This window comes from Taeniopygia guttata, chromosome 15 (assembly GCF_048771995.1).
Source record: "Taeniopygia guttata chromosome 15, bTaeGut7.mat, whole genome shotgun sequence".
Lineage (NCBI taxonomy): Eukaryota > Metazoa > Chordata > Aves > Passeriformes > Estrildidae > Taeniopygia > Taeniopygia guttata.
Window position 1 is genome coordinate 183,458 of NC_133040.1, and position 27,586 is coordinate 211,043.

At 50.9% G+C, this 27,586-nt stretch overlaps 1 protein-coding gene across 3 annotated transcripts in view; it reads right to left on the reverse strand.

Annotated features, from left to right (window-relative positions):
• The window catches only part of POLE (DNA polymerase epsilon, catalytic subunit), a 35,335-nt gene continuing 7,749 nt past the window's right edge, over nucleotides 1-27,586 (reverse strand). For 2 of the 3 annotated variants that reach the window (XM_072935991.1, XM_072935992.1), the window contains exons 12-48: nucleotides 27,149-27,281; nucleotides 26,435-26,548; nucleotides 25,438-25,650; nucleotides 24,631-24,738; nucleotides 22,095-22,223; nucleotides 21,188-21,290; nucleotides 20,966-21,112; nucleotides 20,252-20,397; nucleotides 19,333-19,481; nucleotides 18,876-18,968; nucleotides 18,068-18,212; nucleotides 17,408-17,565; nucleotides 15,239-15,434; nucleotides 12,862-13,076; nucleotides 12,506-12,608; nucleotides 12,229-12,327; nucleotides 12,030-12,152; nucleotides 11,724-11,942; nucleotides 11,189-11,398; nucleotides 9,930-10,073; nucleotides 9,473-9,613; nucleotides 7,089-7,242; nucleotides 6,909-7,015; nucleotides 5,730-5,906; nucleotides 5,134-5,357; nucleotides 4,766-4,986; nucleotides 3,965-4,169; nucleotides 3,407-3,580; nucleotides 3,018-3,143; nucleotides 2,396-2,528; nucleotides 2,127-2,316; nucleotides 1,907-2,038; nucleotides 1,610-1,803; nucleotides 1,212-1,412; nucleotides 808-933; nucleotides 593-682; nucleotides 1-391 (exon numbers count right to left, since the gene is read on the reverse strand). In XM_072935991.1, the coding sequence (XP_072792092.1) occupies nucleotides 278-391; nucleotides 593-682; nucleotides 808-933; nucleotides 1,212-1,412; nucleotides 1,610-1,803; nucleotides 1,907-2,038; nucleotides 2,127-2,316; nucleotides 2,396-2,528; nucleotides 3,018-3,143; nucleotides 3,407-3,580; nucleotides 3,965-4,169; nucleotides 4,766-4,986; nucleotides 5,134-5,357; nucleotides 5,730-5,906; nucleotides 6,909-7,015; nucleotides 7,089-7,242; nucleotides 9,473-9,613; nucleotides 9,930-10,073; nucleotides 11,189-11,398; nucleotides 11,724-11,942; nucleotides 12,030-12,152; nucleotides 12,229-12,327; nucleotides 12,506-12,608; nucleotides 12,862-13,076; nucleotides 15,239-15,434; nucleotides 17,408-17,565; nucleotides 18,068-18,212; nucleotides 18,876-18,968; nucleotides 19,333-19,481; nucleotides 20,252-20,397; nucleotides 20,966-21,112; nucleotides 21,188-21,290; nucleotides 22,095-22,223; nucleotides 24,631-24,738; nucleotides 25,438-25,650; nucleotides 26,435-26,548; nucleotides 27,149-27,281 (5,656 nt within the window). In that variant the 3' untranslated portion in view covers nucleotides 1-277. The remainder of the gene's footprint in view (nucleotides 392-592; nucleotides 683-807; nucleotides 934-1,211; nucleotides 1,413-1,609; nucleotides 1,804-1,906; nucleotides 2,039-2,126; nucleotides 2,317-2,395; nucleotides 2,529-3,017; nucleotides 3,144-3,406; nucleotides 3,581-3,964; nucleotides 4,170-4,765; nucleotides 4,987-5,133; nucleotides 5,358-5,729; nucleotides 5,907-6,908; nucleotides 7,016-7,088; nucleotides 7,243-9,472; nucleotides 9,614-9,929; nucleotides 10,074-11,188; nucleotides 11,399-11,723; nucleotides 11,943-12,029; nucleotides 12,153-12,228; nucleotides 12,328-12,505; nucleotides 12,609-12,861; nucleotides 13,077-15,238; nucleotides 15,435-17,407; nucleotides 17,566-18,067; nucleotides 18,213-18,875; nucleotides 18,969-19,332; nucleotides 19,482-20,251; nucleotides 20,398-20,965; nucleotides 21,113-21,187; nucleotides 21,291-22,094; nucleotides 22,224-24,630; nucleotides 24,739-25,437; nucleotides 25,651-26,434; nucleotides 26,549-27,148; nucleotides 27,282-27,586) is intronic. The other variant, XM_030285531.4, reaches the window with a different exon arrangement.

The following is a 27,586-nucleotide window of genomic DNA, read 5'->3' on the forward strand; positions in this document are numbered from 1 at the left end:
TTCTACCACCCATTTATTTACAGAAACTGAAAATTAAAACCACACCTAGGGCCAGCACAGACCTGTGGAACCCAGTTTCAGCCACTGGAAAGTCCCAAGTCTCCCACCAGGCAGCTATGGGCAAAGACAACCCAGTCCCAAGCATGGCTCTCCCCCACTTCCCTCACTGCAGGAGGGGTGTGCAGTGTCTCTGTGGTCTGGCCCATGGCCAAGGGGGTCCAGTACCACTCTCCATGGATGTGAGAGCATGGAGTAGGCAGGAAGAGCAGCCCAGCCCTCACTGCTGGAGCTGGAGGTTGGTGTGCAGCAGCCACTCAATGGTTTCCAGCAGGTAGGCCATGCCATAATGCCGGGCAATATTCCGGAAGACACTGACATGATCCATGAAGACCTGGGGAGAGGAGAACAGGGAGGGAAGGAGGCTGCCCAGCATCCTGGTCAGCCGGGGGGGTTCTGATGGGCAGGGCTGGCCAGAGAGCAGCTCAGCAGGTGCCAGGGGTTGTGCATTAGAGCAGAGGCAGAGGCACAGTGCACCTTAGGACCCCTCACTGAGCTGCTGGGCTGGGGCTGGGCAGGGCAAGTGTTGAAGTACCTGGGAGGAGATGGTGAGGGTGAAGTCTCCAGCACAGCTGCAATACACAGGCATGTGTCTCTCCTTCACACCATGACACTTTTTGCACACCTGGAGGCCAAGGAAGTTCAGATGGGTCAAGAGATGAGGCCAAGCCTCTCTGCCAGTGGCAAAGTGAATGTGTCCAGGCACAGATAACCACAGGAATGGGCAGAGTAGGAGATTCCTGTGCTTACCAGGTCCTGCAGCACAAAGGCCATCAGCTTCTTCTGCAGGGCTTCCACCAGCGCCATCTCGATGGCATCAGTATCATACTGCACATGGCAGTTGGGGCAGAGCCAGCCAGGCAGCACCGACCTGTCCTAGGGGCAAAGAGAGGGATGTAAGCATCGCAAGTCCCATGCACTGGGATGGTGGAACTTGTTTCTGGAGAGGACAGAACATAAGCCAAAGCACAAGCATGCTCAGATCCACCACATGCAGCTAGAAAACATGAACAGAAACTTGGCTTTAGGTGAGGATGATCATGGGCAGCAGGCAGAGCTGCAGAACAAGGAGGAGATAAAGTGGGTAAGATGATTGGCTGGCCTCCAGCATTGCTGTATTGGGGCCTCTATTGTCCCTAGGAGAGAGGATGCACCTGGGAAAGGGCAGGGTCCTTGCACAGGTCCAAGTCCCTGCAGAAGTTGCAGTTCCTGCAGATGACTTCAGGAAGCACATAGGAGCGGCAAGGGTCCCGAAACTGGGCTGCTTCTGAGAACTCTCCCACCTCAATGAGGCGCAGCAGGTCCCGGCGTAGTTTGTTCACCTGGTTGGTTATGTTGGTATCCAGGGAGAGGACCTGCAAGGATAAAAGCCAGGTGAGCCAAGCAGCAGAAGTGTTCTCAGGACAGCTCAGATCCTTGTGACCCTCATATGGATTCAGGGCCCAGTAAACTGAAGATCCATCCTGGGAAAAGCTGCAGCAATGGACAAGGACCAGAATTTCAGTTCAGACCCCAATCCTTCAGCCAAGGGGCCTGGCCCACACCCACTGACCTTGCAGACGTATTTGATGAACTCTAGAGCTGGGTTGTTGAGTGGCAGGTAGGAGCCAGGCAGGACTGGGAACATGTCTGAGGGCTCTGTGGCATTCTGGGAACCAGCCATCTTCTTCTGGATCTTCTGGGTGATGGTGAAGAAGCTTTGGGTGAGCTCATTTGCCACATAATCTTGTGAGAAGGTGATCATGCCTAGAGGGGTAAAGCAGACCGTTTGAACTGATTGGTGGCACAGCAGCAAGCAAGGTGGGTGCCCTCTGCCTGCAGCAGGGCTGCCCTGGGGTGTGGCACTCACCAGGCATGGCCCTCAGCTCCCCCAGAGCCTCCTGGGACACCTGGCTGGTGCTTCTCCTCTTGATGGGGGTGCTCCCAGGGGTGTTACGCCGCAGTTCCTCCTTCATGCTGTGGTACACAGCCACAATGTAGGCTGGGAAGACATAGGCAAAGCTCCAGCTCCTACCCAGAGTTGGCACTGGAGGGGCACAATGACCTTGGCACCTCCCCATACTGCTCACCTGATATGATCATCAAGAAGTAGCTCTGGCAGGAGCCGGCCCGGGGCAGGAACTGTGCAATGTTCCAGTTGTTCTCCAGCAGCTCCTCCACATCTGGCTCCCCTTTCTCCTCTTCTTCCCTCACCTCCTCCTCTTCCCCACTCTCCTCCTCCTCCTCCTCCAATGTCTTGCTGGTGTCCTTCTGGGGGTCCTAAGCATAGCAGTCCCTCATGCCCAGCCAACACCCCCCTGCTCTGCTCCCAAGGGACAGGGTGCTTCCCATCTCTTACCTCCCCATAATGGATGCGAGAATCCACTTTTCCCTTGATACCTCCATAATTTGCTGGGTCCATCCAGAGCAGGAACTCCCAGCAGCGGGAGAATGAGATAGTCAGAGAGTGGAAGATCTCCTTGGAGTGGATGCTGGAGGGAGGAAACTGCAGTCAGTTCCTGTGTCAGCATCATCTCTTCTCCATGGGACACTGCGGGGAGGTGGTGCTGGCCAGGAGAGAGGGGTGTCCCCTTTCCCACTGGACCCTTGCTAGGGATCCTAGGGGGGAAGTCATGGCTCTCTTGTTCTTGTGTCAAGGTGCCTATACCACAGCTGGGATGCAGCCAGCCAGCCAGCATCAGCTGCTGGGCATCTCAGGCTCTCCTGGAGGTCTCTTCAGGATTGAATCCTATGAGTATACTTGGAATATTGCTTATAGAGGGCAGCTACAGACAGATCACTACTCCAGGCATGGCAGCAAGAGAACTGGGAAGCTTTGCCCCTTCAGTAGCTTTACCAAAAAAAGTAATAAATTCAGTTTTGAGGTGCATTAGAAGGCAAAAAGTCAGCATACTCCTCCCTGGCCTTGAGTCCTGCCCCAGCCCCACCACCCAGGAGCCTCATCTCTGGGTGCACCTCACCTGTTGATGATGTACTCCATGTAGCTGATGGCATCCTCAATGTGCCGCTTCTTGGTGCACAGGATGATGCGGTTGAAGTTGGCGTAGACCACAGAGGAGCCCAGGCGCTTGAACTCAGCCACCAGCCTGCACCAGGGCACAGAGTGGGATCAGTGGGTGGGAAAGCAATGCCCGAGGGGCAGATGTGACCCAAAGCGCATGTGTTGATCCCTCAGCCTAGAGTCTACATGTAGCAACACTGAGCAAGAAAAGTCACCCAAAGAGGATAAGAGGTTCATCCTACTGCCCACCTTTCTGGCAGATCACTGTGGCTGCCAGCATCCTGGTCACTAACATCACACCTCTCCATTCCCCATCCACCAGACTGGCACACTTCAGACCTCACTTACTGCAGGAAAAGCTTCTTCATCATGTTGTGGAGCGTGCGGTGCAGTGCTGGGTCATAGAGCAGGGAGGAAGGAGAACGGAGCCAGCGGTAAAAGTGAATGACCTGGTTGTCTGCATAGACGTTGTGGTATTGCGTGATCTCCTTCACCCAGCTCACCACCATGCTCTTCAAAATCCTGCCAGAGAGCAGAGACCGGCATCACCCCACCAGCCACCAGCAACACCTTCCCCCTTCCTGACAGGGCCGTGTTTACAGACACACTAGAGGATTTAAAATAGGAACTCCCTTCTTCAGCCCTCAGCATATAATATGTGCCTCTACATCCTGGTGGAGCATGAACAAAGGAGAAAGCAACATCCCCACACATCTGCTAGCTGAGGCACCGGGCAGCTCTGAGGATCTTCCAATGTGTTGGAGAAGATGCCGGCCATGCATCTGAGGCCTGGATTTATACTTGGAGCACCCTACAAGCTCCACTGCTGGGGAAAGGCTAAACCCTGGGGGGACCTGCCAGGATGGAGACCACCTACTCTACCTCCTCCTCTTTCTCAAGCCACACCTGAAAGTGTTGGAACAGAGGGCAGTCTCATCATAGCTGGCTGGGATGTTGGCAGCTTGGTTCCCTGTCACCATGTCCTCCAGGGATGCCTGCTGAATCACATCGAAGCTAATGCTCATGCTGGAGCCTCCTTCCATATCGTTCACGTGGTGGGACTGCAACACGGTGTTCACAGCCAGGCTCTGGATGTCCAGCTCCAGACACACTAAGAGCAGACACAACTGTCAGCAGGGAGGCAAGGAAAGGACCAGGAACACCCCCGCTGCTGCTGCCAGAAGTGCTTTTTACAGGTACAGGTGATCTATAGATGCTACTGCACTCAGAGGGCAGATGCTTTCAAAGGCATGACTGGACCCTCATAGGTGTTGATTGAGCCTTGTCTTTCAACAAGACTTGGGCCTACTGACCCTCTGGGGACCAACAGTTTTCCTGGAGGCTGCAAAAGTGGACCTCAGAAGAACTCATTACACTCAAACTGCCTAAGAGAGACCTGTCCCAGTGTGACCAGTGATGACCAAGTGAGCTGTCCTTGTGCTGACAACATTGTAGGTGGACTGCCAAGTGCTGCTGTCATTGGCCCTTGGTCAAGAATTCCCATTTTGATGCCTACAGATGTTTCAGATGAGCCTTCCCTGCTCCAGGACATGCCCCTAGCATCCTCCTTACCCATACAGATGCTGGTTACAACTGTCACCATAGAGACTCTTTGGGGATTGCATCCACACCTCTGCAGGACTCACAGAACAGGATCCAGCTCTGCCCCATTCAGTGCTACCACCTTCACTGTGAAACCCTCTTCACCTGTGGAGTAGCAGCCGGGGTTGTTGATCTCAACTGAGGCTCTCTCATCAAACTCCATGACCAGGCGGTTGTCATCGGCCTCCTTCCCCCCCAGGTCAGGGCGGGCTGTGGGGGACAGCCACAACAGGTGGTTGTGACGACGAAGATGGCGTGAGAAGAACAGGTCGGAGCCAAAGGTGGAGATATCATCAGGGAGGTTTCCAATGGGGATGTGGTAGTACCTGAAGCACAGAGACATCAGCGGTCATTGGCATGACCATGGCTGCAGGGAAAACAGGGACCCCAACCATCCCCTCAAGGGATGAGGCTGCTCCTGTTGTTCCGCTGAGGGCATGGCAGCCTCAGGGGAACATGGCCACCCTGGGTACCTGCTCATCTCAAAAGCCTGGGAAAGGCAGGTGTCCAGGTTGAGGTAGTGGCGAATCATGCGGCGGGCAGCATGGCGCTGCCAGTCCAGGACCGAGTAGCTGATGTCATCTACCAGCCGGATGGGGACCAAGGGGAACTCCTCAATGATGGGGATCCCACTCGCCAGCTGTTTCAGGTCCCAGCTGGATTGCACAGCCACCAGTGTGGGGCCCCGGCGCTCGTCCTGCACCGAGAAGAAAGAGACATGTCCTAGTGCACCTCTCACATGCTCAACAGGAAGCTGGTCGTGTCAGGTGCCCCATCCCCACAGCAGGTCCCCACGGTCCTGGGACAGCACACCTCAGCATTCCTGAAGCATGCACCCACCTCCAACACCACCAGCTCAGCGCAGGGATGAAGCAACATCCTGAGGTGGCATTGCTGCTGGCACTGCCCCAGATAAGCCCCCCACAAGCAAACCAAACACCCACTTCATGACCTTGGGTCCAGCAGTTACAAGCAGGTGTTCTTGGAACTGGTGTACCAGTGCCTTCCACAGTACCCTTCCCTTAGTCCAAATGGTCCCACTGAAACCTTCCCCACACTTTCATCTCACCTTGTAGCCCAAGAGCAGCCGCTGGACACCTCTGTAGATGGCCTTGGGGTCGGTCTCAGCGCGCACCTCAAAGGTGTGTTTGTCTGGGGGCAACAGCTCCTTGCCCACCTTCTCCAGCAGAGCTGCACGCTCCACCGAGAACAAGGTGGTGAGGTTTGGCATCTGGTTGCTGCGTACCTGGGTGCAAGAGGGACCAGGTCAGAGTAGGGGGAGAGCAAGCCGGGGATGTGCAGTGCCAGGGGCCCTGCTGAAATATGGCAGGGATGTGCAATGTATGGAGAAACCTCCTGTTGCCTGGCCCTACCAGGTCTGGAGGGGAGGGGACCTTTAAAGGCTGTCTAGTCCAACCCCCTGCCATGGACAGGGACAATACATAGTTTCAGAATTGTTTAGGTTGTAAAATACCTTTATGGTCAAGTGCAGCTGTTTACCAAACACTGCCAAGGCCACCACTAAACCATGTCTCCAAATGCCAAATCCTCACATCTTTGAAATCCCTCCTGGGATGGCAACTCCACCACTGTCCGGGACAGCTGTGCCAGGGTTTGACAACCCTTTTGGTGAAGTTTTTCCTAATATTCATCCTAAACCTCCCCTGGTGCAACCTAAGGTCAACTAGACCTGGCCTAGAACACTTCTGGGGATAGGGCAGCCACAGCTTTGCCAGCAAACCCATGCCAGGGCCTCATCACCCTCACAGGGAACAATTTCCTCCCAATATCCCACCTAACCTTGCCCTCTGGTAATGGGAAGCTATTTCCCCTTTTTCTGTCACTCCATCCCTTGTCCAAAGTTCCTTTCCAGCTCTCTTTAGGTACTGGAAGGGGCTCTAAGGTCCCCCTGGAGCCTTCACTTCTCCTGGTTGAACACCTCCAGTTCTCCCAGCCTGTATACAAAGCAGAAGCACTCCAGCCTTCATCAGAGCATCTCTGTGGCCTCCTCTGAACTTAATTTAGCAGCTCTGCATCCTTCCTACATTGCAAACCCCAGGCTGGAGGCAGCTCTGCATATGGGGTCTCACCTGAGCAAGGCAGAGGGGCAGAATTTCTCCCTTCTCTGCTGCCCACGCTGTGGGGATCAGTCCAGGACATGGCAGCTTTTTGGGCTGTCAGGGCACACAGCCAGGGCACATGCAGCCATCAGCAGCCCGAATTTTCCACTCTCCGCAGCCCTCCTTACCTTGTCCAGCACAAAGATGGCAGCCTTGCGCTGTGAGGGGATGAAGAGGCCCAGGAGTGCCTTGCTGCCCTGAGAGCTGTGGTACAGGTAGATGTGGCGAATGCTTCCTAGAGACACAGAGCATCAGTGGTGCCCATGGGCGCCAGGTGCCCCAGGAGCCCCTCTCCCAGGATGCCTCACCTGGCTCCAGGTAAGTGAACTGAGCCAGTGAGCGCATCTCCAGGTGCTCGATGTTGAAGGTTTCAGCCTCTCGTCCTGCCAGGTGCCGGACGAGCTGCCTGCTGACCATGCACACACAGCCCAGGTGGATCAGGGCACGGAAGAGCAGTGGCACCTGGAATGATGGGGAAAGATGTGATGGAATAACTGCTACTAAGCTCTTCTTGGGGGTTGCAGACCCAGAATAACCCAGATTAAAACCCACAGGTAGCACATATCCAAGGTGCCTTGGCATGAGTTTGGTATTACCAGCCTTGCTAAAGGTATAGAACAGGTATCTCAAAATCCACATCTTCCCATCTAGGCCCAGATCCTTCCATCAAGGTACTTTGGAGGACATGTGGAGCAATATTTGGGCAGTCTTGCTGCTCTTCAACTTGTGCTTTGTACCTACTTTGAGGTAGGGGCTCCATTTGAACCTCCAGATGAACAGCACGGTGGGAGATTCACCAGAGATCCATCCTGTTTTATTAACCCTGTATCTGTCAAATCCAGCGCTGCAGGAGACTCTTGAATGACTTACTGAAGAACCTAGTCCCAAACTAGCGAGAAGCAATAAACATTTCTTGCCTGATTGCTCTTCCCTTGTGCTAGTTTTAGTTGTAGAGGCCCCTCACATCTCTTCAGCAAGGTGAAGCGTTCCCATCTAAGTTCCATTCCCGAAGGCAAACTGTTCCCTTTCTTGCATCCCTCTGTTACTCCTGCTGCATTTTTTGGGATAATGATCAGAACTGCACTGCAGATGTTTAAAGATCAAGACAGATATTTCTTTCCCATGGTCAGTGTCCAGCTGGGTTAACTATGTCTCTGAAGATGAAAACTCCAGAACCCCCTTGGGCAACCTGTTCAACAATATTTTCAGAAGTTTTTTCTGAAATTTACACATCGTTTTCATGTTTTAGGTTGTGTCTACCGTTGCTCATTCTTTCCTGGGCACCAGAGCAGAGTCTGGGTCCTCTTCTCCACTCTCCCGATTGAGCAGGTCCCCTGAGCCTCTTCTAGGCTGCACAGTCCAACTCATTCAACTTCCCCTCAGATGACAGATGCTGCAGCTACCTCATGACTATCTAAAACCCTTCATATCTTTAAAATTTCTCCATGCCCTTTGTTTTACTTCAGCTGCTCATTTTAATTTCCCTTAACTTCTTGGTATTTCCTCTTCACACTTATTAAACACTACTAGAGTGGAGAAGACTCAGATTTTTCTAGAGGAAGGTCTATAGATATAAATAAGTTGGGTACATGCCAGTCACTTTGGACAAGTAATCTGAAGTATGTTTTGGGTGCTGCTTACTAAACCTCAGCAGGGTTTGGAGGGCACCATTTTCAATTGCTGATGGCATATACGGTTCAATCTTTTACATCACCACAGGATTTCACAGCCTCTACATAATCATTAAGAGTTGTGCCTTGCCTTCAGAGACCTTTCTTCAAATTTTTCAAAAGCAGAAACTTAAGGTGAATAAAAAATTTCTTTAACTATGTCCCACTAGAATTCTTCACAGGTTATACCAGTAACTCGAGTAGCAAGTCTCCCAACTCTGTGATGATCTTTTTGCCCTTGCAGCCTCCTGCACCTCAGAAAGGATTACACAGGCAGTGGCACCTCTGCTCACAGCAAAGCTTGTCCTACTCAGGACTTTTCATCCATAATAATCCTACAGTGCACTTCAATATCAAATTCACCTGCCTTTATGCTTTCTTTAACTCCACTCTTATAATGGTGTGGTCTATTCTGCAGTTCTATACAGGCCAAGTCTTTTCACCAAAATATCTTCATTCATTAAATTCCTGTCATTAGCTTTTGATCTACTGGACAAACCAGTATCCTCACCGGGAGCAAGCACCCCAGGTTCCCACCTTCATTTTCAGCATTGGCAAATTGAATTTTAGCCCCATTGCTGTGTAAAGTATTTAATTTAGGTTGTTCTTGCTCTTCCTGAACTTTCAAGTTATATGCTGCTCTTTTTTTTAAAGCTTTTACAACCTTGTTTTAGAGGACATGACACTCAGACCTATGTATCACTCCACATATGTTGAGGTTTTCCCCAGCTTTACTCCAAATGCCCCTTCTTTTTCCTGGTTCCAATACCAGCAGCCTGGCTCAGGATTAGTTTAGAGGAAGCTCTCAATTTCTTTCCCCAAAGTTTCCTAACTCCGAATAAACTGAAATCCCTTTCTCAACATACTGCAACCCATGTGCTGATACTTCTGTCCATATGAGCATAACTCCCAGTTTCTTGGACAATGTCCAAGGTCTTGGATTTTTGGTGTCTCACCACTGGAACTCAGAGTAACAAGCTACTGCTCAGCAACCCCTAAAGACGAGCACTTGAAGGAGTTACCTGTGTCTCATACACTCCCTCGATGTCTGGAGCAGAGAGGTCTGCATTGATTTCATTGATGTGCTCTTGGTACATGTCTTCAGGAACAGAGTATTCGTACAAGTTGTAAACTAAGTTTGAGCGGGGCAGGATCCTGTTTACCTGCCAAGGTAAGGGACAGGATAATTGGGACACATCCCACCACATGGCACCATTGCCAGGAGCCAGACTCCTGGTGCCCTCTCCTAAGGAAATCAGTGGGTTATGCTCATGCACGTTACAAATTCCTGTAACAGAGAACTTGATTTCCAGGCAGGCTGGGATTAGCAGAGACGAGGGTCTGGATGAGGGATATCCATGGGGTAGGAGAATGAGGTGTTGTGTGGCAGATGCTCGTAACTCCTGCTTACAGGGGAGGTGAAGTGCCTTACCTCAGTGCAAGCAGCTGTTTCCCCTTCCAGAAGGGGCAGGTCCTCACCTTCCTGTAGGCTGTTCCATCCTCAGGCTTTGGGACGCGCTGGTTGACATAGAAGACACGGGGGATGCTCAGCTTGATGCAGTGCAGGTCGCTCCCTATCACCGCCCACAGCCGGAACAGCCCAGGCTGGCTGGTCTCAGTGATCTGCAGGACACGGGGCATGAGGTCAGTGTTAGCAGGAGATCCAACATGCCATCAGTGCTTACATCTACACTGCAGAGTGCTCTGGGGGTCTATATGTCAGTTGGTGGCTAAAAACAAAGTGGGGGGCTTAGAAGAGTCATCACTTTCAGCTCTGGAGTCCCTGTGTCCTGCTATTGTCCCAGGGCACCATGAAGAAAACTCTGCCTCAGGCTAGCCAACCAGCTTCAGGGAATGTCATCCAAGTTACTCTGAAGTCCTGGACCTGCAGCTCTGACACCTTTCTGGAGGATGATGTGGGTGACAGGGGCTGGGCTTAGGTGGCCACACATAACAAAGGTTTGTAAAAACACCTGGATGACGCCACTCCACCTCTTCATTTCTACATTGTCTGCTTTTAGGCACCACTGGAATCCCATGTTCAATGCTGGGCTCCTCAACACAGGACATGGACATATGGAACAGAGTGAAGGGCCACAAGGAGGAGGAAGGGATTGGAGCATCTTTCATACCAGGGAAGACTGGCAGAACTGGCACTGTCCATCTCAGAGCAGAAAATGCTCAGAGGGATCTCATCCACATATATATACCCAAAGGGAAGTGCAGAGAGGACAGAACCTGACTCTTCCCAGTGGTGCCCAGTGGCAGGTCTAGACATCATGGGCACAATGCAGGAGGGTTCTTCCCTGCAAAGGTGAACCTGGTCCAAGTTGCCTATGGATGGAAGTGGCACTCTCCATCCTTGGAGATATTCCAGGATGCGGTTCTGGGACCCCAGCTCTGGGTGGCCCTGATTGAGCAGGATGTCAGACCAGAGGGACACGAAAGCTGCCCCAGCTTCAGCTGATGTTTTTGCCGTTCTGTGACTGTGCAATGCTGCCCACAGGCTGAACTAGAGCTGCCTCACCAGCAGATCTACCCACGCATCTAAGAGTCACCAAGAATGACACTGTAGGCACCTGTTTCTATCCACATCTGTGAGTCTGAGGCTCTGCAGCCCCTCCTGGGCTCCCCAGGGCTAACACATAGGGTAGGTCAGGGTTCCTGAACTTCACTGTTTGACCACAGAGTGAGGCTTGTACCCCACACTGCTCTGTGGCAGGTCCTCTCCCCGGTACCTGCACGACCTGCCAGGGCAAGTCCAGGACGCTGCGCGCTGTCCGGCGCAGGTAACTGCTCAGCCCTTTGGAGAGGGCATCGCGGACCACTCCTCCACCTGCCACCATACCACCATCCTCCAGCCGCCGCCTCTTCCTCCGCTCCTGCCGCTGCAGGGCCTGCAGCTCCCACTTCTTCTGGTGGAAGCGCAGCCAGACCAGATGCTCTTCCTGAGTGGGGTGACAGTAAGCACAAAATCAGCAAAAGCACCCCAGCCCCATAACATCACACTATAGAGCCTAGCCCTCCAGCCCCCAGTCCCACATCATGTTTCTGCCCCAGCTGTGAAGCCACCATCCCCTTTTCTCTTTTATGATTGCTTTTCTGTCTCCTGGTTATATTTCTCCTTGTATCCTAGAGCCGTGTGTGTGCAGAGTGTGGGTTCACAGAGTGCAACTGTGAAACCCACAGCTTGCTCCTGGAAGCACCCAAGCTGCTTGGATAGATGAGTACAGACAGTCCTGGGGCATCCCCTGCACAATCTGCTTCACCTACCTTGGTGGTGCCAAGGGGTGGAGGTGGGCCCAGGATCTCCCGCCAGGACTGGGACAGCTCCAGGTCCTGGGACAGCTCTTGGCTTTCCTCCGCTGCAGGGATGCGCTTCCGCTTATTTGCAATGGGAACCAGTGGCAGAGGGATCTTGACAGCCCCAAAGTCCTCTATGTCACTGACCTGTGAGTTGGGTGTCCCCTCCACAGGCCGGCTGGCAAGAATCTGCGAGAACAAGGAGAGCAGAAGGATGGGGGCTGCAAGAGAAAAGCCTCACGGGCACTGCCAGCACCTTCCCCTCCCCCTCTTTACCTGTTTTTTGCCTTCTGAAACAAAAAGCTCATTAATTTTTTTCTGTTTGTACACATCATTCTTCTCTAGGAGTTTCTTGTGAAGCCAGTCTGGGTGTCGGACCCGTGGCACTGGGTTCTTTACCTGCAGAGTAGCTCCGAATCACACAGAGTTCCCCACACAAATCATTCCTCCTGTCCACACCCTCACTGCCCCATACCTGCTGCAGGGCTGCAGGAATGGTGATGATTTTCTGGATGGTACTGCCCAGTCTCTCGATGTAGTAGTCCCAGTCCAGGATCTGGGAAGAGGACAGAGTCTGGGCAGTAAAGAAAGCCAAGCAGAAGGGACCCTAGACACAGGATCAAATATCCCAGTAACATCCTCACCCCAGCCCTCTGCTTTGTGAGCACAGAAAGTCACTGCCCAGGTTGTGTCTCCAAAAGGATGATCCCCTGTCCCAGATGCGGTGTCATCTGCAGGGATGCCTCACTCACCGCACGGATGTTGAAGTCCTGCAGCGAGGGGCTCTTCAGCCATTTTCGGAGGTAGTGTTTGCGCACGCTGGGCTCGGCTTGGAAGATGGCAAGGGGGATGGCCCTGGGGAAGGTATGGAATCAACGTCCCAGCACCCCACAATCTACTCTCTCAGCCTGTGGAGATCCTCCAGGCTTCTCCTAAACTCCGGTGAGGCCACTGGTACAGTGTTACCCATTGCTCTGCTCATGGCCTATGCCAGATTCAGGTGATCACCTGGCCATGTATTCCAGCTCCCTCCCTTCCTGCTACCTGCCCAGCCCCTCTTGGTTTCTCCCACACTGCCAGAAGCCCTGGTCCCTCCAGGTGGGGTTACCTCTCAGTGACGGGAGACCCTTCTGGTTTCTTGGAAATGATGAAGCGACAGCTCAGCCCTGCATCCTTCACCATCTGGTCCCCCAAAAACTCTGCCAGGCGCCTGGCAGTGCTGATGGAGGTGGACTTCTGCTCCCCGTAGTCCTCCAGTTTGCGTGACATAGACCGGTTCTCTGAGATGAGCTCAAACAGCTCTGAATCAGGCATGTTGGCAGCCTGAAGGCCAGGGAAAAGCCCAAAGTTAGGAAGAACTAATGATCAACCTTTGCTGCTGTTTGGAAGAGGAAACACCACACACAGTTGATGTGTCTCTTTACAGGGAGCCTGGGAATTGCTTCCTGGTGCAGCTGCCAGTGGGGCTCTATAGAAAAGAGGGTGTGTGGGTTTCAGGCTGGCATCAGTTTGTGCCACAGCTGAACTGTGGCAGCACAGCTTTGTGTTGTGCATGCAAAGTTAGGCTCACCAAGAATTTGTTGTAAAACAGCATCACAAAACAAAGACTACAGAGGACCAGAACTAAACATGTTTTGTCTCAAACATTCTAAGTATTGCTCAGAACGCTACAGGAAAGGTGTGATTGGAAGAGAGGGTCCCACGGAGGTGTGGCAGTGCTGATTTGAGCCAATTCCCTGCTATGCCTTAAGACTCAGGCTTAGTCCCCTCTCCAACACACATCCAGGAGAAGGGCTTGCTGCGCATGAAAGGGAGCAAATAGGTCCCCTCCCTTCTTTTTCTCCTCTCTTTCTCTTCCACTTTCTTTGTCTCATCGTTTGCCCCAGCTCTGGATCATCCATGTGGCACGACCAAAGCAAGACCAACACATATCTAATGTGATATTATTTGTTTTCTTCTCTTTGCTGAGCAAAGCAGGGCCATCATATTCTACTTCATACTTGGTATTGAACCCTGTTGTGGGAGTGGGGAGCTTGTGTAAAGGTGTGTCGTGGCTTGTTTGTCAGGACCCTTGAGTAGTGGTGTTGTGGCTCATGTGCCAGCACCTTTGTGTGATGGTGTGCTGCAGCTTGTTAGCCAGTACCCTTGAGTATTAGTGGTCTATTGCAGCTTGCGAGCCAGTGCCTTTTGAGGAGCTTGTGGTAGGAGCTGAGAACTTATTGAAGTGTTCCATACAAAATTAAGGGCTTGCTTGCTTCCACTCTTGTGGAAGTCTCTTGTAAGAACTGGCTTGTTGTCTAACACCTTTTGAGTTTATACAGTGGGCTGGTTGCTTCAGTTACAGCAACTGTACAATAAAACATAAGAGCTCCTGACATATGATCAGTGTCTTTGTTCAACCTGATGAGAATTTATGATGAACATCATGCCCCTGGACCAGCAGGTCACGACAAGGACCCAGTTATATTCTTGTTCCCTCCCACCCCCTTGTCTCATAGAATCACAGAATCATTTGGGTTGAAGAGCCCTCTAATATCACCAAGTCAAACCATTCCCCCAGCAGTACCAAAGCCACCACTAAGCCATGTACCCAAGCGTCACAGCCACACAACTTATACATTCCTCCACGGATAGGGACTCCACCACTGCCGCGGGCAGCCTGTGGCAGAGCTGGACAATCCTTTTGGAGATGAAATTTTCTCTATTACTCAACCTAAACCTCCCCTGCTGCAATTTGAGGCTGTTTCCTCTGATCCTGTATCTTGTTCCCTGGGAGAAGTGCCCAACTCCCACCTGGTTCTGCCCTATTTGTCAGAGAGTTGTAGAGTAAAAATGTCCTCCCTGAACCGCCTCTTCTCCAGGCTGAGCCCCCACAACTGCTCCTCATTAGACTTTCACTCCAACCAGTTCCCCAGCTCTTTTCCCTCCTCTGGACACGCTCCAGCCCCTTAAAGTCTTTCTTGTCATGAGGGGACAAAAACTGACCCCAGGGTTCAAGATGCCTCACCAGCATCCAGCACAGGTCACTGCCCTGGTCCTGTTTGTCACACTATGGCTGGTACAGGCCAGGTGCCATTGCCCTTCTTGTCTACCTGGGCACATGTTTAGAAACTGTTGATCAGCACTCCCTTTCAGATCCGATCCTTTCAGATGCCTTCCCACACCCTCTGCCCCCAGCATGGAGCATTCCATGGGGTTTTTGTGACCCCTGTGCAGGACCTGGCACTTCGCCTTGTTGAACCTCACACCACTGGGCTTGGCACATGTAGCCAGCCTCTCCAGATCCCTCTGCAGGGCTTCCAGCCTTCCAGATCAACACTCCTACCCAGCTCAGTGTCATCTGTGAAGTGACTGAGGGTTAAAAAGTGGTACAGGAGACCACTGACTTTGTACAAGCAAAGTCCACCCTCCCACAGTGCCTGACCAGCTCAGATGTTCCTTCCCAGGCTCTACCTTGGAGTGCAGATTTGCTGAGCTGTGCCTACCTTGCTGTAGAGCACATCCAGCCAGTAATCGGCCACCTTGGCCACGGAAGCGTAGACCTCCTCCAGGGTGCTGCCTTTCAGAAAGGCTTCGAACACAGACGATTGGAATATCTTCACCAGCTGCAGCTCTCCCCGGCGTTTCACTTCAAACCCCTTCAGCTCAGCCAGGGATCCATCCTCATTGAACACAGCGTACCTAGGAAAGTGTGAATAAACCTGGCCTACACCAAGGGACACATCCCCCAGGGTGCCACTGATGTCCCTCCTGCCAGGGTGCTGCTCTCCATGCCTTTGTGCCACCATCCAGCACATTCAAAGGAGCCATAGTAGCACCTGGATAATCTCAAGTATCTGCAGCTTCTCTAGCAACCATTTTAGCTTGGTCTGGAAAAGGACATCAGCTCTTGCCCCAGCTCATCCACACTGACTCATCGAAACACAGGGGAAGGGACCTTTAAGATTATCCAATTTTGTGTTCCTGCCATGGGTGGGGACTCCTTCCCCTATGCCAGGTTATTCCAAGCCCTGTCCAGCATAGCCTGGAACACTCTGGAACTGCCAAAGCTTTTCTGGGCACCCTATGCCAGGGTTGCACCACCTTCACAGACAAGAATTCCTCCCCAATATCTCATCTAACCCTGCCCTCTGGCAGTGGGAAGCCATTCCTCCTTGTCCTGTCCTTCCCAGCCCTTGTCCAGAGTCCCCCTGCAGCTCTTTTGGAGCCCCTTTAGGCCCTGGAAGGGGCTCTGAGCTCTCCCTGGAGCCTTCTCTCTCCATGCAAACACCCCCAGCTCTTCCAGCCTGTCTGAAGCAGAGAGGCTCCAGCCTTTGGAGCATCTCCATGGCCTCCTCTGGACTCAATCCATCAGCTCCATGTTTTCTTGTGCTGAGCACACCAAACCTTGATGCAGCCCTGAGTGTGAGGAATGACCTTAACTGGTGGAGGATGACCTTAACTGTATGTAAGTAAGGGTGGGAGATGAGAGCCCAAGTGGGGAAATGAAGATATTAGGAAGAGATTTAGAAAGAAGGAAACTGGCAACTCCAATGCTAGCAGAGGGGTTGAGAGGCAACTGGATGCAGCCATGACACACCTAAGGGAACATTCCCCCCTCTTGCCTTTTCTCTTGCACTGTTTTGCCTTTTACAGCCCTGAAAATTATCTGTATGTCTCAAAAAAAAAACCCCAAACCACCATTGTGGGAATGACCAGTGAGGAGAGGGGATACTCAAACCTGCTTGGCTAGCCCTTCTCCCACGTACCCCCATTCCCACCAGGCACAGCCTTTCCTTCCTCCACAACCATGGGTGCCTGCAGCCACCTCCAGGCTGTTGTGCTTGGAGAGTGACCAGGAAATAAATGCCCTTTCTTAGATCCCTAAACTATAGGAATCCAGAGGCCCTGAGGGAAGTTGCACAAGCACAGCCCACTCAGAGCTCAGCAACACTGACTCCTGCAGAAAGGTCTGAATGCCTGGAGAGGGACACTGGCAGGGAATGGTGTGTGCTGAACCTTGTTCTGTCAGAGATTAAGCACAAAAACATTCTGAATTGTAAGGACAGAGGGTGCTGAGGACAACAACAGCATGTTTTGGAGTCAGACCCAGGTCTGTGGGCTGCCACCCAAAATAATGGATGCTATTGCTCTAGCTCACATTCTTGGTTAGGAGGTGGTCATTGAGCAATCAGTGAAGTTTGGGTACAACTATCCTATAATGTGACAGTAATGGCAGAACCAGTCCTACTTACAGGTGGAGAGGGAAGGGGAAACACATAGCAGAAGTGTTACTGGAAATCTGTGAACTCTTGAAAGATAGGAAGGCAGGAACTGCTGAGCTAAAACAGATTAGACTGAATACAAGCAGTATTAGAAATCCTCAGAATGAAAGTCAATGTTCTCCTGCACACCTCAGAGCCAAACAGACAGATGTCTGGTCACTAGGCTGGAGAAATTTTGCACAGTAATTTTGCTGTTTATCTGCTAAAATTTACTGCCATAGTAGCTGGATTTAATGATCTGATGTAAGGAATTTGTCATATAAAGCCAGTGAGTCAAATACTACTGGCTCTGGAGGCAAGGACCAACATGCCACACATGCACAAAGGCAATGAGATCCTTAGTCTTACAACTCAGGGAAAGAGACAGTATTTCAAGCTTTGAAATCTCACCTTTTTTTCAGCTTCTTGCCCTCCTCTTTGGAGGCTGGAAGGATCATGGCCAGGTATGGCCCATCCACTTCAAAAAAGATGCTGTTCTCTGAGCGCGTGACGTAGGTGAGTGAGGCTGGATCCTGCAGTTCCTGGTACTGGTCATTTGTGAAGCCTTCCTGTGGCACAGTCCCAGGAGAAGTTTCAATCTACAGCTGTTGGGTCACACCAGGGGATGCCCCTGGGACACACCCTACCCAAAGGGACACCTGAGCTCCCCTCTGGAGCTACAGCACAATTTATCTGTAGCTAAATTGCTAAGGTGCTTTGACAAAAGTCAAAGCACCTTTCCTGCCTGTTGAGAAGAAAAAGGTTTTGGACCCTAAAATGATATTTTCTTCTCTTATAGAGCCTGGAGCGAGCAGAGGATAGGTTTAGACCTTGTGATGGACTCCCTACCAGCACAAGTAAGCATGTACCCAACCTGGCCTCTTACAGACCCCCCCTCTAATGGAGGACATTGAGCCTCTTTCTCCCCTCAGATGCTCTCCAGAGCCATCACCCCCAACATCTCACCCACTATGTAGGGAGTGGAGATGGAAGAGGGGTTCTCCCTACTCATCAGCTCTCCATCTCCTTTTCCCAGGCTGCAGAGCTGGCCTGGACAGGTGCCAGACTCACCTTCACCAGGATGTTCAGCATGGCACCCGGGTAAGAGATGGTTACTTTTGGCTTCTTGATATTGGTTGACTTAATGACAAAGTTCTCTGGAAAGCTGTTGGGAAGGACACACCAAATCCCATCGGTATCCAGTTCTAGAGGTCTTCTAAAGAAGAAAGGAAGGAAGGCCATTTCAGGAACAGAGTGGATGAGAGGTGAGGATCAGTTCTGTGCCCCCCATTAAGACAGCAGCAGCCTGTTCCATCCACTCTGTTCCCTTCTGCAAAGCAAACCCTCAAATACAACAGCAGTGTCAGGAATCTGAATGCTCATAGAATCAGAGAATCACAGATCACTTGAGGTTGGAAGGGACCTTAAAGCTCATCACATTCCAACAACTCCTTGTCATGGGCAGGGACCACTTCCCCTAGACCAGGTACTCCAAGCCCTGTCCAACCTGGCCTTGAAACACTTCCAGGGATCCAGGGGCAGCCACAGCTTCTCTGGGTAACTTGTGCAGAGAAGAATTTCTTCCCAATATTCCATCTAACCCTGCCCTCTGGCAGCAGGAAGCCATTCCCTCTTGTCCCACAACTCCTGGTTGTTGCCCAAAATCTGTCTGCACCTTTCTTGGAGTCTCTTTAAGCACTTAAAGGGACTCTAAGGTCTCCCTGGAGCCTTCTTTTCTCCAGGATGAAAACCCCCAGCTTTCTCAGCCCTTCTTCCTCATAGGAAATGTGTTCCATCTCTCTGAAATCTCAAGTGTTTAACATGCTCCCACATCTGTCCTAGATACAGACAGACCTTCTTCAGCTCAGCACACACTCACCCAATCTGCTCAATCAGCTCTCTGGCCTGGGTGATGATATTTGCCCCAGTGAAGCAGACAATGCCAGCCATTTCCATGGAGTACCAGCGAGCTCTGTGAGCAGAAGAGCCACAGTTAAAACCATGATATGCTCCTTCCAAAACCTAGCTGTGGAAGGGTAGGAGGATCTCTAGGGGAAGAAGGGCACGAAACACAATACTGGGCATTATTCTCCTATGAAATTCTCTACTTATCATGCTCCAGAAAAGCTGAAAACCCACTAACTGACAAGATTGCCATCATTTAATGTCTGGTAAGAGTTTCCAGGATGAGGAGTAGTGGGTAGAAGCAAGAGAAGAGTGTTACAGGCAGCACCTACTCTCATCTTGGTGCTCCAGGAAGCGACTAACTCACCAGGACAATCCTTGTTTCCAAGGGTCCTCTCTAGAGGACCCTGGATGGCTCAGGGGAAGCTTACCCTTTCCGCATGACATAGCCATAGAAGGAGTTAAGGATGCACTTGTGGGCCAGCTGAAGGGAGTCATAGAGGATCTCCATATTCTTGCAGCGTTTCACTTCAGAGGCATCTCCTGTCTCCACTGCTGCAGACAGCTTCTTCTTCCACACCTGCATAACAAGGACAGAATCAGTACAATTCCACATATCACTGCTGGTGGCACCAAACGGTTTCCAGTCAGTCTCAGTACAGCACTGCAGCTCTACAGGAATATCTTTGCCAAAGATCAGCACCGTGAGTCAAACGTCCCATTTTCTTTTGCAGCACAGGAGGGGCTGGCCAGACGCACTTTGTCAGTTGTCAGGTGAGAGTTGCAGCTCCCATCACTGATTGGAATTCAAGCAGCACCAGCTGTGCTGCCCCATATGTGTGCACGAAGAACCTGATATACTGCCTGATGCAATCCATCATGCCTAGCTAGCAGCAGAACCACCAGTGCAGGAAAAGCCTCTCTGTCAGTCCTAGGAACAACGGCAAAAGAGGCAGCTGGGAGGAACTGCAAAGTAACAGGCGCTTTAATGAACTCTGCCAGATAGCCCCTGGCCTCCTAGAATAGTTTGGGTTGGAAGGGACCTTAAAGCTCATCTCATCCCACCCTCTCCCTTGGGCAGGAACCCCTTTTTACTAGAGCAGGTTGCTTTAAGTCTCATCTAACTCAACTGGCCTTGGACACTTGGAGGGATGGGACAGCCACAGCTTCTCTGGTCAATCTCTGCCAGCACCTTACCTCCCTCACAAGGAAGAATTTCTTCCCAATAACTAATACAACCCTGCCCTTCATCAGTGGGAAGCCAACAGAGTAATCCTTTGAGGTTTTCAGCAAGGCACAAGAGATCCCCAGGCTTGGCAAGACAGTTTGACCAGCACCCAAGGTTGGTACCTTGTGCAGCCCCTTGAACTCGTATCGGCGGTCCCGGAATGCTCGCACCGTGTCCACGTAGAAAGAATTTTCTCGTTGGCAGATGGTGGTGACTCGCTCCTCCACCTTGGTGACATGTATCTTCTTGTACGCTTTGCGGCAGTAATCTGATCAAGGGAGGAGGCAGAGGGAGGTTCTCAGAGATGGCTGCCCTGTTACAGAGGGATGAGCAGGGATAGGGAGGCAGCTAAGCATGGGTGGGTGGCGGACAGCCCTATTGCAAAGGGAGAGGAAGATCCCAGTATGGAAAGATGCAGCACATCTTTATGGAGGTGGAGGGTAAGGGAGAAAACAAACTAATCACATGGCCCACCTACAAACCCAGGCTCTGCCCCCAGTCAGCTGGGTGGTTCTGCTGGACAGCTTCCCTACAGGTGATAGGATAATGTGATGTTTCTCTTACATTAACTGGCATTTTTTAGTAGCCTGACAAAAAAATAGAGCCATTCATTTCAGCTCAAATCCATGGCTCTCCAAGACAAAGGGAAACACTGACAGAAGTACCAGTGCCTGGCTTGTTGTAGGAAGCACACGAGTCTGTTGGGTTCCTGGAGAAGCTCTGAGACCAGCCTGACTTCACCCCACAGTCCTAGGAGGGGTGACTACTGCTGAATACCGCTCACGGTGCAGGTTGCAAAACACTGCCAGGATCATGACCTTGATTCATTTTTTTACCTGCTAGGCGCTTTTTCTCATACTTGGCTTGTTCTTCCTGGGAGAGCTCATGGAAGGCACGGGGTGGTCCATCAGGGAACAAGGAAGGGAACTTCTCCGACTCCAGCTGCTGCTGGATGCGGTGGTACTCACTGCGGCTGGCAGGCACTGCAGAGGAGGGCAGTGATCAGTCTCTCAGAGGAGAAGCAGGAATTTGGCTCCATCTCTGTGGGCTGTACTTACTGAACTCTCCTCTCCACTGCCACGTCATCCGGCGCTGACAGTTGGCACCTGGCTTGTTGAAGTCACAGGCAGCACACGTGGCCTCATCCACAATGGCAGAGGGCTGGATGAGGTAACACACACACAGGTGTTAGAGGGGACAGGTCTCCAAATGACAACTCATGCTAGAACAGGTGTTGAGTGCAGGAGAGCACAAGTATGAACATCAGAGATAGTACTCAGCGAGTTCCCCTTTCCAGAGCCTTTCAGGAGCATAAGCTCCTCAAAACAGCTGGGTTTTTGGAAAGAGTTCTAGGTAAAGCTGCAGCTGAGTCTCTGAAGACCTAGCCATCCAGAGAAGGACAATAGAGCTAGGGAAGGGGCTGGAGCACAAGTTGGATGAGGAGCAGCTGAGGAAGCTGGGGGCTCAGCCTGGAGGCTCAGGGACGACATTCTTGCTCCTACAGCTCCCCAACAAGAGGGTGAACCCAGGTGGGGATCATGCTCTGCTCCCAGGGAACAAGTGAGGAAACAGCCCCAAGTTGTGCCAGAAGATGTTTAGGTTGGATATTAGGGAAAAATCCTTCACTGAAAGGGTGATCACACAGTGGCACAGGCTGCCCAGAGTGGCACTCTCCTGAAAGTATTTAAAAGCCATGTGGATGTGCCACTTGGGGACATGGGTTAGTGACATGGCTTTGGCAATGCTGGCAGAGTGTTTGGACTCAATGGTCTTAGAGGGCTTTTCCAACCAAAATAATTCCGTGATTCTACAATTCCATGGCAGCTTGACCAAATTTCACACCCAGTCTCATCTGCTTCCTCTACCCTGTGCAGCAAGTTCAGCCCTTACTTTTAAGGGCATACAGAGGGACCATCAAGGCCATTTGGAAGTCAGATTAGGAGAGACAAGACTGACGTTACCCACCTGCAACCTGTTGGTCAGAATGATGTTGGGGTACATGGCCCCCACATCCAGATGATAGATAAGAGGACACTCAATTCTGTTGGGAACATCCTTCAGGGAATTCAGTTTGGCCTTGATTTCATCACAAACCTGTGGTGAGATAAAGGGAAGTGATACTAGGGCAGGAAGGAGTTAATGAATCAAATACTTTTTTAATTTGGTTCTTCTTCAGAGGGACAATCGCCACAGGCTCTGGGGATGGATCTAAAGGACCAGATCAGTATCTCCTTGACCACTGGTGCTTTAGGTTTTGATTTCAACGTCCAGGATAAGCTTTTCTATAGGGATACCTGGGAAGTGGAAGCTTCCTAAATATGACTTGATCAAAGACCTTTTCAGTGCAAATGTGTCACCCTTGTGCCAAGAATGACACAAGAACAGATAAGGACACAGTGTGAAAAGGAAGAAAATAAGGCTTTAATGGAAAGGAAACTTCAGTTTAAATAGACTGGCACAACACATTCTATTTGATTGGTTAATTAATAAAAACATCCTTCTCATACACTGTCCTTGAGAGGAACAGAAAATCAAGGTGGAAAAACATCACCTTCAGATTGTTTAGACTAACAAGTTATCACATCTCTACAACTCCCTAAAAATTCTCACAAGCCACTGTGAAAAACAACTGCCATTTCTCTCTCCCTGACCAGGCTGGCATCCACACAAATGGGTTAATGGAGACAACAGCAAAGACCAGAGGGCCCCAGTCTAGTGCTGCCCTCCAAGAAACTCCAGACTTGGATTTGGAGAGGGGTAACCTGCACTTTTGTAGCTGATAAGAAATGGAGAACAAGAGGAACAAGAGCATTTGGGATATCTGAGGGGCGTCGTGGTTTGACATGGAAGGGAATTTTCTCAGAAGGAAGACGGTCAAGCCAGTGAGTGATTTGGGTTGGATATTGGCATTTGGGCTGACCAATTGACTGTGGACACACCTCTGAGAACACAGAGGGGTTAAAAGCCAGAACTCCCAGGGGAACTCTCTCTCTTTGGTTCCGGTCAGGGTGCAGTGCAGATTCTCCCCTGCCCGGATCGTGGCTGGGTGAGGGAGGGGAAGTCCTGTGGCCTGACTGAGGTAAGGCCAAAGGGTGGAGGGGCTGGAACCAGGCTGGTCCCCCGCAGATGGAAGGGTGGAGGGAAATCTGGCATGTCTGCGTTCCCCCCCGAGAGTCTCTCTGGAGAGAGAGAGAGAAAGAGACAGCAAAGGTCTGTCAGCAATACACTGCGGGGTAGGAGAAGAGCTGGGGGGTAAAGGAAAGTGCCCAAATCTGGGCAGAGAGCCAGGTGTCCGGGGAATCTGAGACTTTTAACCCTTCCTTGAGAAATGAGACCTTTGTGAAATATTACTCCTCCTGAAATTAAAAGAGAAGAAAAGAGACAGTCTGGAACCTGAGATGTTAGAAGAAGAAATTCTAGGTGGGGGGAAGATGATAGAGTGGCTTTTGGCTGGACTTTTTCTTGTTAGCCACAGACTGAACCAATTTTCTCCTCCAAGAGAGACTGTATTTTAGGAGGATGCCGGTGAGCCAAGAGACCTGCTTCAGTGGCTGAGGAAAAAGACAGGAATGGAGTGAATAGAGAAAAGTTGGGGAGGTTTGTGGTGGTGCCCCCTGTCTTCAGAGAAGAAGAAGAGAAGACGATCTCTGTTCTTGAGACCCTTGGCCCCAGGGGAGGAAGAAAATGGAGGGGACTGCGGTCCCAAAAATGAAAAACTGAACTGTTGTCTTTTCCCCTCTTGGCAGAGCATCCTCGAAAAGAAAAATCCTAAGAGCAGTCTGTCCATGCATTAGTGGTGAGAGCACTATGTGTGGAGAATGTCACCATGGAAATTTTTTTTTCCCCCTCCAGGCGGTGCCATGTGTGACATGGAAACACAAGAAGTGGCAGTTGTGTTTCTTTGGGGGGTCTGTGGCACAGGAAAGACTCCTCTCTCCCTCGATGGACTAAGTATTGATTATCTGAAGGGTGAAGTATTGATTATCTGATTGGGGGTCCAAGTTGTGTCTCACTGTGGTTTGTTGGAATTGAGGGGGTGGGAGGAGGAATGTTTTGGAAGGTTTTAATTTTGGATTTAGCTTTTTTTTTTTCTTTCTTTTCCCTTTTATGGTAGTAGTAGTTTAATAAAGTTTCTCCTTTGTTATTGAGCTTGGGCCTACTCTGCTCTGTTCCTGATTGTATCTCACAGCAAATGATTTGGGGCGTTGTATTTTCATGGGGGCGCTGGCATTGTGCCAGTGTCAAACCATGACAGGGGTCTGCCTTCTCCCTAAATTCTTTCCCAGCTCTCTCAGAGCTTTGCTCCTGGTTGAACTTGTGAAGGGAAAAGCAGGAGCTGCATCCCTCAGATGGGGCAGAGACCCTGATCCCCAGGCTGGGCTGCAGGACTCAGCCTGTAGATAGGCTTTCTCTTTGTAGAGCATAAACCAAACCCAAACAAGCATTTTAGAGCTGCAGTCCCAGTTTCCTGCCCAGCTCAGCTGTGCTGCAGGTGATGTACCTCCTGGAAGTTGGTGACCTGATCCAAGGGAAGACCCTCCTCTTCCTCAATGGCGTGCTGCAGGGTCTTCTCCACATGCTGCACCAGGAAATCGAAGGCAGCAGGATTCTACAGGGATATAGAGATGGCAGTGAGGCCATAGGCAGCTGTCCCTGGCTGCAGGCCGGCAGTTTCTGCCCTGCACCCCTGTCCCTGCTTTGCTTGGGGACCTCTAAGCTGTAAGGAACATGTTGAGGCACTGGGGGAGGTGATGGAGGTAGCAGAAACAGGTAAAAAACCCCCAGGAAATGTTCAAAAGCAGCTCAGTTTGAGAGAAGACAGGACTACAAGTGACAGAGGCATAATTTCCAAGAAACACTGGCTGAAAAACAAACCCAAATCCCTACTTCACCACCATCCCCTGTGGTCAACAAGCTCTGGATTGCTTGCTCCCCCACTGAAGCACAGATGGCCACTTAGAGATCTCCTCCCATTCTGTCCCAGCCCAGCTTCAGGTAGCAAGGGTCTCCTGGAGATTGCCAAGGTATGCAACGGGCTGTTGAGGTCAGTGGTGAAATCACTATCCCTGAAAGTGTTCAGAAGACATACAGATGTGGCACTTGGGGACAGTGGTAGCCTTGGCAATGTTGGGTTAACAGTTGGACTTGGCAGCATTAAAGGGCTTTTCCAACCTTACTGATTTCTGTGATTCTAGATGCTGCTCTAGAAGCCCAGCGGGGATACACTGGAGATGCCAACAGTGAAAATGCTATCCCCCTCCCCACCACGCTGCTCCACGAGGACCAGGGCTGGCTGCTGGCCCATTACCATTTTGAAGCGGCAGGGAATGTCACTGCGGAAGACCCCAGATTCCAGTGCTTCCACATGGCCTCCCACATAGGTCTCCGAGTCCAGCACATGTCCATCTTCTGTAAGTTTGTTGAATTCCTGCTCCTGCTTGTTGGGGAAGATGATGTTGGCATGGTAGGCCTGAACCATCAGCAGTGCCTCACACAGTGTCCCAGAGCCTTTTCTTAACACCTGCACATGAGAAACCAAATCTAGATTCAAATTCAACAATAGTAGACTCAAATATTTCTGGATTCAAATTCAAAAATTGTAGGAGGAATTTCTTCCCTGTGAGGGTGGTGAGGCACTGGACTGGCACAGGTTGCCCAGAGGTGTGGCTGCTCCATGCCTGGAGGTGTCCAAGGCCACGTTAGACAGAGCTTGGAACAATCTGCTCTAGTGGAAGGCATCCCTGCCCTTGAAAGGAGGGTGGCTGAGATTATCTTTAAGATCCCTTCCAAGCCAAACCAATCTGTCATTCTGTAGAAGTGCTGTCCCAGCACTGGCAAGACTGGACTGTCACACAATAAGCTGGACAGCTTCAGCTGGTGGCACATTTGCAACACCACTCCATCAAGTGCCTTTGTCAGCTCAACCAGGTGAGAACAGACTGACATCTTCTACATGCTTAACAGCTACCTCATCATTCTCCCTACAGCTGACAACAGCCAAGTTGAACAAGTTCACTGACAAGTGAACTTGGCTGAGCATGGAGCATCAGCCATACTTTCTAGCTTTCTAGCCCCAGCCGTGTACTTCCAAATGTAAAGTGTCTTCTTATAGATAAACTGGTCTCCAAACACCCCATGGCTGTAGGAGAAAGAAGCAGCCTCTAAATCCACCCTCCCTTCCTCCCTGCCACACACGCAGAGTACCTAGGCAGTGGGAGTCAGATCTGTGGCCAGAGCATCCCTGCAGTGTGGGAATCATGGTACTCCATCCAGAAAAGAGACCGTCATTTTGGAAAAGCACTCACCTCATCAGGCTCCATGGGAATGATGGTACACAAGGCGAAAATGAAGGGATGCACGTACTTCATATACATGTAGTAAGTAGCAACGGCATCAGACACAGAGTAGGTGGCCAGAGTCTGTTAAGCAACAAGAGAAGCAAATTAATCCAAATCCCATTTGAAAGTGGTTCAATGACAATGATATTTCATTGCTTCCTGCTGGACATTGTCCTATAAACAAGAAGGAAAAGGCGTTATTTCTCCATAGTCTAGATTGTAAAAAATAATGTGTTTGCTTCTGAGGCCATTCTGCTTTAGCAACAAACACCAACATGTCAGCACTGAGAAGGAACAGGGAAGATGAACTACAGGCACAGAATCCACCCAGTTTGGGTCTCAGAAAGCTGCTACAGGACTCAGCAGAACCTCCTGCCTATGACACCTGGAGCACTAACCCCCTCCTATTCCCCCACCAGGTCTCAGTTTTTCGTGGTGTTTCTGATTTCAGTGGTGCTTTTCACCCCACGCTAATGTAAATAAATACAGAGAATGCACAGTGCAATGCCAGGGCCAGAATCAATTCAGGGGAATCCTGTTCCTTCTCCCTGTGAACTCTAAGGCATGGAAGTCTGAGGAGACAGATTCAGGTAATTTCTCAAAATCCACTCTAACTTACAGATTCAGTCATAGTGCAGTTGCTCAAGGCTTGTTTTCCCATAGAATACAGGGAGAGAATACCTGAGGCTCCTCTGTGGCCATCCGGCACATCTCCTCAGGGTCCAGCTCCACTGGATCATAACCCAGTTTTGCTTTAGCTGCTGCTTTCAGGTTGTGACTTCCCACTGGAAGGTAACTGTCTCTCTTCACCCACCTGGACAGAATCAGAAAAATATCAGTTTGTGCAGACAAACCAGGCCCGACCTTCAAAACAGGATCAAGATTGTGAAGGGGACCTTGACTACCATGGGGATCTCTCACCAAGGACAGCCCAGCATCCAAGAAGAGTGGATGCAGTTGGACAAGGCTGTCCAACTTTAGCTAGCCCAACCAAAACAACCCCCACTGTCCATCTCCCCACCACTGCTCATAATTTCTACCTTCCAGCTCCCTCAGTGGCTTTAAGATAAATGTTTCACTGCTGTAGAAGACCCCACCTGCAAGAACTGCAAGGACATC